Source organism: Dioscorea cayenensis, chromosome 18 (assembly GCF_009730915.1).
Source record: "Dioscorea cayenensis subsp. rotundata cultivar TDr96_F1 chromosome 18, TDr96_F1_v2_PseudoChromosome.rev07_lg8_w22 25.fasta, whole genome shotgun sequence".
Taxonomy (NCBI): Eukaryota; Viridiplantae; Streptophyta; class Magnoliopsida; order Dioscoreales; family Dioscoreaceae; genus Dioscorea; species Dioscorea cayenensis.
The window spans coordinates 21,546,349-21,556,601 of NC_052488.1; the positions used below are offsets into that span (position 1 = coordinate 21,546,349).

Consider the following 10,253-nt stretch of genomic DNA (forward strand, 5'->3'; position numbering starts at 1 on the left):
ACAAATAGGACCCAATTGTTATATATATATATATATATTATCAAAATGAGTGAACCACGTCAAAATTATTTCTTACATATGTGTGTGTATATATACGTAGGGAAAATGCAAGTGAGATCCTTTGGTTTATTTGTTCATCCTCACCCCTGGTGAGAAATGACTCTATCCTTGTACTTATGTTTTTTTCTTTGTATTTTTATTTTTTATTTAATAAATTTGTGATTTATCCACATTTAATTAAAAAAAAGTTGCAAGTGAGATCATTAACAAATATTCCTGAAAATAGCAAAGTATCTTTGATACTTTGACTTTTCAAATATTTCTTGACCTTCTTTAATTTTATTTTAGTTGTCATAGTAATTTTTATTTATAAGATTTTTTTAGTGACTTATAATTAATTTTTAATAAATAAATTATCATATACACATTTGTTTTTGACACAAAGACAATAAAGCGCTCACGGTCCCCCACTAGTGAAGTCGAGGGACAGGAACATGCGACCTCCATGGAACTTTTGGGGACCTGGTACCATTAGGCTATTAGGCTGGTACTGATCATTTGCTTTATTTTTGAAAAATATTATATACAAAATATTTTTATTGAGTATTGATTGTAGATTTTTCTTAGATAAAAACAAATCAGATTAATTTTGTAATTTTTTGAGAATTTCTTATAAAGAATATTTATTGTCAGGAATTATTTGTAATTTTTCACTACAACCTAAAACTTAATTACAAGGTGGCAAGGATGAGGTTGCAAAAACAACCTAGCAGAACAAATTTATGAAATTTTTATGACTAATTTGTAGGTGTCAATATAGGCAGCTTGATGGTGTTAATTTATACTTATACAATGTTTTATGTACATGATTTTTTTAAAAAAAATTAAATAAATTGTCAAAGTCGGGCTAGTTCAACGAATACCTGCATTGATACCATTTATAAATAATAATAATAATAAATAATAATATGAAAAAAATAAATAAACCACTACACACTATTAAAAAAGAAAATAAGCAACACAACAGGAGTTCAAAGTATTAAATTACAAATTAGTTGAACTGGAAAATTCCTCATTCAACATGAAATCTATAATGCAAAATAGAGTATCATTAAGTTGCAAATTCATAGTATATATATTCATCTCATGACGTATCCTTAATTAATTAATTATAATGAGAAGGACTCTTGGTGATATGGTTGTTTGAACATAAAAAATTAGTTGGTTACTTGATTTCAAGATGTTACACTTATCTAGCTAGACACTTATCTAGCTAGACTCCAAAGATGCAATTAATATCTATATTGAATCACAAATACATGTGGTTGGCCTAGTAGCAGCTATAATTACTGTTTAATCTTTAAAGTAGTAGATAGTGAATGTAAATCAAAGGACTTCTACTGTGAATACAATGAATCCAATTTATGTGTTGATCTTCATCCCATGTGAAGGCCAACCACAGAGAGCAAGTGACCACTCTTCAAAGTACGTATTCTGGCATGCAGTTCTACACTTGATCAATAACTAAATAACTAGTTATATATATGTCTTCAAAGTAATTAGTATCACATAAACATTACACACTTTGGATTAATTAATTTGGAACTCAATAAGAAGTGGAATTTATTGAAATAAATAAATATATATATATATATATATTGCACACACACAATCCTTGAGAAATTAATAAAGACAAGTACACCCAGCAAGCTTGATTATAGTTAATTAGTTTGTTCTTCCAAACATGGCCTTGAGCTTCTTCATCTCAGCAACATCAATAGAGCTCACCTTCTCCAATATCTCAGACGGCAAGTCATTCCCAAACAAAGCTGTTGAGGTTACTTGCACTCCAGGGCTAGGACTGCTGAAGCTCTCCAAAGCCTTGGCCTTAACACTCCCAGCGTTCACCTGAAAGTGCAGCAAACCTTGAGGGAAGATCATGGCATCATAGGCTTCCAATTTTTTAACATAAACTTTGTTTGATGACGAGATGAATCCACCTATGAGTGTCCCCTCAATGACCACCAAGAGCTCGGTGCCGCCAGGGTGTGTGTGGATCGGGACACGGCCACCCGGCGCAACCTCAAGCCACACTGTTGAGATACCAAGGCCGTTCACCGCCGGCCACTGAACAGCGAAGGCCGGTGTTATTGAAATCCTGTAGGAATTTGAGGTATTGCCAGGGCTACGGAAGCCGGTGAAGACGAAGTCGTCGGCGGTGACATTGCAGAGGCTCTTGCAGGGATATCCGGCCAGGCCTTGAGGGGAGCTGAGGTCTGCCACGCAGAAGTCTTGGAGGAGATCAGCGTTAGAGAAGGAGATGAAGAGAATGAAGAAGAGGAATACTTGCATTAATGGTGTCATGTTTGTGATCAGTGTGTGATGAGTTTATGGTTTGTGTGTGTAATGTGGTTTATATTTGTGGAAAGTTAATTAGAAGTCTTTAAGTCTGAGCTGATGTTCTACTTGGAAATTTCTTTGCAGAAATTATTTTGCTAGTGACTGGAGTTATAGCCTTGATGAAAATTAGAGGTCAATTCATGTCACTGCTGAAAGATAGGGAAGTTACTGGCTATCTTTAATTTATTAAATATTGTTTATTATGTCTCTTTTAAATATTGTTTATTAATTTATTAAATAATAATAATAATAATAATATCTTTGGACATGGATTGGACATTAACATTTTTATAAACATGTTGATATATATATATTCGGAAGTTATAAAATTTGCTTACAATTTTTCGATGTTATGGTATTTGTTGGTGATTTTGGATTTACTATTATTTTTTTTTTCCTTAGAGAATTATAAGGGGTGTTTGGTAAGGAGCATATTTGTTTATGGATTTAATTGATTTTCTATTATATTTCTAAATATAGCTGTGTTTTGGCCTTGATCATTGAAGACTGTTCGTGTCAGCACAAATATGTTATGAAACCAGTTTTGATACAATAATTAACCTGCTATATATGTTGGCTTAAGCTATAATATAAGAGGGAACTATTGTCAATCATTGGATAGCCCAATGGTATGACATCAAAAGATAAAGAGAGGAGGCATACGGGTTCAAATCTTCCTGGACAAAGATCATGCTACCGCATCGCTTTATATACTCGCTTACTCGGGATTCTTATACTATTCTCATACTGCACATATATTGTACATCCCTGGCTTTATCACTCTGTTTGGATCTGTTTATATTCATATAAAAAGACGCTTGTTGCTCTATTATTCACTATTGTCTACCATGTATAATATATTTTGACCGGTTTGTATTTTTTTAATATTTATTTTTAAGCTTCTAAAATCAGGAATTATGGTTTCTCTTTCTTCCTTATGGGAATACTCATGTCTCAAGTTAAAATATTGATTAGATTATTTTGAATTTTGGCACAAAATTTGTGAAATTTTTTATAAAAAGTCAACTAGCACTCCCCCATAAAAAGATGTTATATGGACTTAATTTAAAAATGATATATGAGTACAGTAAAAAAGAATTTTAACATAATGAAAATGAAACTTGACGCCAACATTGTTGTAATTTTTTTATGGAATAATAACTCTTGTTTATATTAGTTATATATTAACTAAATAGACTCTTAAAAATGCTCAATTTATTGTAAGCACATAGACAGCAAATTTATGACTAAGTCAAATATATACTTCAAATAAAAAACTCAAATAATTGAAAATTTATTCGAATAAACAGTAGATCACTGACTAAGTCAAATAGCTAAAATAAAAAATAAAAAAACCTCAACCAATGAAAAGACTTAAACCAAAAAAGTCAGCATTAATTTGTAATATTTTTATAATATATTTTTTAATAATTGTGCATAAAACAGTGTGAGTCTTAAGCCATTCATGGTGTGGGATCCATACAAGCATATTTGTGGTTGTTTGTGGATATATGCCCCCAATTTAAGGCCATGACATAAATTACGGGTTTTTGGTGTAAATCATAAATTTTACTGTATCAAATATATATAATTTGTATGAGGGAGATTTAAAGATTTTTTTTAGTTATTATTTCTCTCACAAGTGATCTATATCCAAATTTATAAATAATAGTGATAAACAGTACTAAGTTCAAATATATAGTGTATTATTTTCTAAAAATTAAAAAAATTAATTAAATCGTAACATAAAAATTAAAAAGATCAATAGGAGTGATAATCATAAATGGATAAAATAAGAGAAGAATTACAGAAAAATACCAATAAAAAAAATAACTAGGTAAAATAAACCTCTCCTTAAAAAGATTAGAATATTCTCTATTTATATGTATATATATGTAAATTAAATAAAACACATTGTATAATTAGAATAAAACAAAGAGCGGATACATAGCTCCTGAATATAGCTACATGATAGGGGGAGGCACAAGGCATCCTCCTCTTATACTCATCTCATGACATACGCCTTAATTAAAGGAAGCACTCTTGGGTTGGGTAGATGTTTGTTAATTTGGCAGATGAAAGTCAGTTGATTAGTTATATTGATCAAGATGCTACATTTCCCCTAGACTCCAAAGACGCAAGCAATATACGATAATTACTTATATATTTAATAAAAAACAATTAAGTGTGGTTGGGAGTAGGTTCAACTGTCGATTTTTTTAAAAATTATAATTGATGGGTGTCTGAAAGTAATTCAAAGGTCTTTTCCTACGAATATAAACAATCTACATACACCTGTTTACCTCCATCGGATGCATGTGAAGGTTGTCATCAATATCAAATCAGCTCATCTACCACAAAGAACAAGTAGTCAGTCTCCGAAGTTCGTGTGCATGAAGTTCTACATTTGATGAATAACATGACTTGATTAATATTTCGCATGCATAGGATTGATTTGGAACTTAATTAGAAGTAGAATTAATTTATTGAAATATTTTGCATATACAACAATGAGAAATGAAGTGAACAATGTATATATATATAGAGCATTCATCTCCTGGGGACGTCCTTAGAATTCAATTCTAGGGATGTCCCCACATCAGCCGTTAGATAGCAATCTAACGGTTGATGAGTAATTTAGAAAAGAGCCCCCCATGTGATAGTGTTGCACGCTCTGAGAGGAATCTCTCTCCTTCTCCTTTCTTCTTCTCTTCATCTCCCTAACCTCCTTCTTCTTCTTCTTCACTTATTCTGCAACAGAAAATCTGCGATTTTGGCACAAAATGTGAGCAAGGCTACTGGCAACATCTATTTTATGCTTCCATTTCTTTCCTTATTAAAAAAAAATGAATTTATTTCCAAAGTATTATGCTCACAACTCACAACAAGACACATGTATTCAAACTGTTTTTAGTTTTTAATTTTCCACATCTATGATCTTGCGGAATAAGGAAATTCAGCAGTGACATCAATGGTCGCGGCAAGGGAGACGGAGACGAAAATCTGAGTGCAGTGGTTCTGGTTCTGTTATTCTCCATCAAATTAGATATTTTGTTTTAAATAAGACATCAGCCGTTAGATTGCTATCTAACGGCTGATGTGGGGACATCCCTAGAATTGAATTCTAGGGACGTCCTCAGAAGATGAATGCTCATATATATATATATATATATATATATATATATATTATTAGAATAGATAAATTATAATTTTATTATAAAAAAAAGTCATGGGCACCGGCTAAATTGTGAGTTAGTTTCTCTTTTGGGGGCTTTGGAGACCCTTTTTTATTGTACTTTTTGTTGTTCTTTACCGCAGCTAGTGGTAGGGAAACTTTGCATTTCGTTTTTTTATTTTAATGCGATGTGGTTTATCCACTTTTTTAAAAAAAACCAAGGACAAACATGTGGGAAAAAATAAAACACTGAAAAAAAAATATAAATTGAAGTATATATATATATATCCAAAAGCTTAATTAATTAATTAATCAATTAGTTTGTTCCTCCAAACATGGCCTTGAGCTTCTTCACTTCAGCAACATCAATAGAGCTCACCTCCTCCAATATCTCAGATGACAAGTCATTCCCAAACAACGCTGTGGAGATTATTTGCACTCCAGGGTTTGGACTACTGAAGCTCACTAAAAGCTTGGCCTTAACACTCCCAGCATTCACTTGAAAGTGCAGCAAACCTTGAGGAAAGATCATGGCTTCAAAGGCTTCCAATTTTTTGGTGTAAGCTTTGTTTGATGATGAAATGAAACCGGCTATGATTGTCCCCTCAGTGACCACAATGAGCTCAGTGCCACCAGGGTGGGTGTGGACCGGGACTCGGCCACCAGGTGCCATCTCAACGTACGCTACTGAGATACCAAGGCCGTTCACTGCCGGCCACTGAGCAACGAAGGCTGGTGTTATAGATAACATGTTGATATTTGAGGTGTTCCCGGGGTTACGGAAGCCTGTGAAGACAAAGTCATCGACGGTGACATTGGAGAGGCTCTTGCAGGGATATCCTGCCAGGCCTTGGGGGAAGTTGAGGTCTGCAACGCAGAAGTCCTGAAGGAGATCAGCTTTGGAGGAGGAGGAGGAGGAGAAGAGAATGAAGAAGAGAAATACTTGTAATGGTGTCATGTTTGTTATCAGTGTATGATGAGTTATGCATGGTTTGTGTGTGTAATGTGATTTATATATATTGGAAGAGCTAGAGTTGTTTCTGGTTAGTAGCTAGGAAGTCTCAATCTGGATGTGGAGATTAGAAATACAACAAACTTGGTATAATAATCCAAGACGTTTAACATAACAAGGTGGGTGGCCGGCTGGGCCTACATTGCCCGCTGGCCTGACCGGTAGCCCAGCGGACCTGGCAAATCATGAGTCACTTTAGGGTGACTCGGGTCCAGTCACCTGGTGGGCTATGCATGGTCAGAACTCTCCGGTTCATGAACTAACCCGCTGAATTTTATTTTAAAAATATATAATAATAAAATATAATTTAAAAATAATATAAAAAAAATTGGGTGGGTTGTCACTTTATATTTATTTTTTCATAAGTTGGCTGATATATTTAATTATCATGTGTTTTTTTTATAAGCTAACTGTGATTAAATGTAAAAATATATTAAAAAAATTATTGTTATATTTTTTGTAAATAAACAATATCAACTAACAACTCATAGTTGTAATTAATGATTTTTGTTAATAATTGAATAACAAACACTTGTGCAGGTTGTGGTAGAGTTGGCTGGAACCTTGGCTTTATAAACTAGAGGTTGTATATATGTTCATTAAAAAGGTGGATAAACCACTTCAATAAAATAAAAGAGAGTACAAAAACCACAGCCTCCCCCCACACAGAAAGGGGAAATGACACCCAACCACTAGTAGTGGTGCAAACATCTCAAAACACACAAACTAACAGAATCAACGGAGAACAAGCGAGAGAAATAAAGGAGGAGAAAAGGGGCCTCCTCCCCACCTAACATCCCAGAAAGTGGACTACTCCGTTTGCAGTCCCGGCGCCTCCTCAGCCATAGTAATCTCAAGATCTGCCTCGAGCAAGTGTTCCACCTCAAAGACGGGGACCAAAGAACCCGGACTCCTCCCGAACACTCCCCATGGCCTCATCAAGCTTCCCTTGTCACCCTCTCGCACGCTTATCGCATCAGGACAATAATAAATGATCAATTTTAATAATGAGAATATGCACTGCATACCCACATTGGCACTAAAAATAATATCATTTCTAGCAAGTCAAATTATCCACACAATAGCTTTCACAAATAAATCCACAAAAGTCCTGAAAGACGGCAACACCGACCACCTACACGAGATCCAGAGATCGCTCACCGAGAGAGGTGGCTTCGGCAGATTGACCAAATTAACAAAAAAATCCCAAATCCTTCTAGGATAAGAACATTGGAGGAAAAGATGATCCGCTGTTTCGACCGCCGAATGACACAAAACACACGTAGCAGTAGGCAGTTTGTTACATTTCCTCCTCTCCAAATTCTCCAACGTGAGGACTTTATTCTTCCACACAAGCCAATTATGAAGAATGATCTTCTGAGGGCAAGTCTTGCGCCAAAAGAACCTTGCAACTGGACAAATGATACCACCGTGACTGAGAAAAATATAGAAGGATTTCACCGAGAAAAGCCCGTTACCCGTGAGCAACCAACTTTTCTTATCACACCTAGCCCCCCTATTCGCCTTCAAATGATCAAAGACCTGAGTGACACAGGCATTTGCAGAAAAGAGCGGATCCTCGAGAAGAGAGGACAACTCATGAACCGTACCGTTCGGAAGATTACTACGACGAAATTCCTCCGGCCACAAATTCATAGGGACAATGCCATTAACCCATCGATCCTTCCAAAACAGAGTAGTCTCACCAGAATTGATGATGTGCCCAATGCACCCTCTAAACGCTGGTAGACTGTCAAGAACACCTTTCCAAAAGAAAGAAATCCTACCCCTCAACCTGGTGTAAAGATGCCAGTTGAGAAGCCCATAGTTGAACTGCACAACACCCGCGCCGCACTAACTAGGGTCCATAACAAACTTTCACCACCATTTCCCTAATAACGGCAAGTTAAAAGTGCGAAGATCCAGTATCCCCCATTCACCCTGATCACGTGACCGGTATAAGTTCCTCCACCCAACCAGTCAACACTTAGGGTGATCAATATCCGGCCCAGACCACAAGAACTCTCTTCTGAGATAATCCAGCTTTTTAACAACCCACCCCGGAAGTCTAAAGATAGACATCCAATATGTCGGAAGTGCAGACAAAACAGAATTAACCAACGTAAGACGACCTCCCAAGGAAAGATGCTTAACCTTCCAGGAATAGAGCCTCCTCCTCACTTTTTGAATCAACTCCTCCCAATCCTGTCTGCGAGGTCGTCTTCCCGCAATCGGAACACCAAGATAAGTAACTGGAAGAGACCCAGTTACACAATTAAGTGTAGCAGCGGCTCCCGCCTGCAGTAATTCCCCCAACTTGCTCAAAAACAGGCAAGTTTTTGCAAAATTAATTGCCAAACCAGTCATACTTTCAAATAAGAACAGTATTAGTTTAATAATCCTGAGATCCTCAAGCCCTCCCGTGGTCATAATTAGAAGATCATCAGCGTAATGAAAATTACACTTACTTCCAAACTCACCCAGAGGAACACCCACTAGAATCTTGGAGCTAAGGGCATGAGTAAACATCAAGCTGAGCACATCAGTGACAAGCACAAACAACAGGGGAGATAAAGGGTCCCCCTGACGAAGACCCTTCTGATACCTGATGTAACCATGAGGCGATCCATTAATCAAAAGATTAGCCTTAGAGGAGGATAAGATACTCATAATCCAACCCACCCATCTACTGCCAAAACCCCTAGCCTCCAACAGATCAACCAGAAAGTCCCAATCGACCATATCAAAGGCTTTTGCAAAACCCACTTTCAAAATATGCCCAGGTAACCTGCGTTTATGAATGCTAAAGAGAAGCTCTTCGGCCGTGGCAATATTATCCAATATACATCTCCCTTTCATAAACGCCAATTGCTCTGACTCTACCAGGGAAGACAACTCCTTGCTCAAACGGTTCGCCAGAATTTTAGACAAGATCTTCAACAAGGAATTAATAAGGCTAATTGGACGATAATCCGCCGTAATCTCTGTAGTGACAACCTTTGGAATTAACGAATACTAGCCCAATTAATTCTTTCCAAATTGGCGTGCCCAGAATAAAAGTCCTCACACAGTTTCAGGAGATCAAACTTTATCGTGGCCCAGAACTGTTTAAAGAAGAGGATCGGGAAGCCGTTAGGCCCAGGGGCCTTATTACTTCCTAACTCGAACACCACACACTTAATTTCCTCCATTGTAAAAGGTTGCTCGAGGTGCGATAAGTCGACCTTATTCCTGAATTCCATAAGTCTCGCAAGATCGACCCTGATTCTCTTTTCCCGTTTCTGTCCAAACTGTGAATTAAAATGCTCCGTAAAAATTCTCCCAATTTCACTAATCTCCTCCACCATCGTAGGTCCCTGACGGATGCCATGAATGAGATTCATGTTTTTTCGACCGTTAGCAACCGCGTGAAAAAATTTTGTATTATCATCCCCCTCCTTCAACCACTGCAGTCTAGACCTCTGTCTCCAATAAATCTCTTCTTGCTTATGAATTACCCTTAAATTCTCTAAGGTCGCTTGCTGTTGCTGTATCTCTGTTAAGGTAAGCCGCCGACTCTCTTTGATAATATCCAACTTCTCGAATTCCTCCAACAGCACACGTTTCTTTAGTTTAATCGATCCAAAACTGGACCTCGCCCATTCGCGGAGATGATTTCTCAAATAC

The 10,253-nt window shown here is 36.5% G+C and overlaps 2 protein-coding genes across 2 annotated transcripts; both read right to left on the reverse strand.

Moving 5' to 3' along the window:
• Positions 1–1,624: 1,624 nt before the first annotated feature.
• On the reverse strand, positions 1,625–2,394 carry LOC120282634 (auxin-binding protein ABP19a-like). The gene has a single exon (XM_039289469.1). It carries the CDS (start codon positions 2,362–2,364, stop codon positions 1,726–1,728), a length of 639 nt encoding a protein of 212 aa, XP_039145403.1. The 5' UTR covers positions 2,365–2,394; the 3' UTR covers positions 1,625–1,725.
• A 3,497-nt stretch (positions 2,395–5,891) lies between these two features.
• LOC120282921 (auxin-binding protein ABP19a-like) lies at positions 5,892–6,534 on the reverse strand. Its single transcript, XM_039289753.1, has one exon. The coding sequence runs from the start codon at positions 6,531–6,533 to the stop codon at positions 5,892–5,894; it is 642 nt and encodes a 213-aa protein (XP_039145687.1). The 5' UTR covers position 6,534.
• Positions 6,535–10,253: the final 3,719 nt, after the last annotated feature.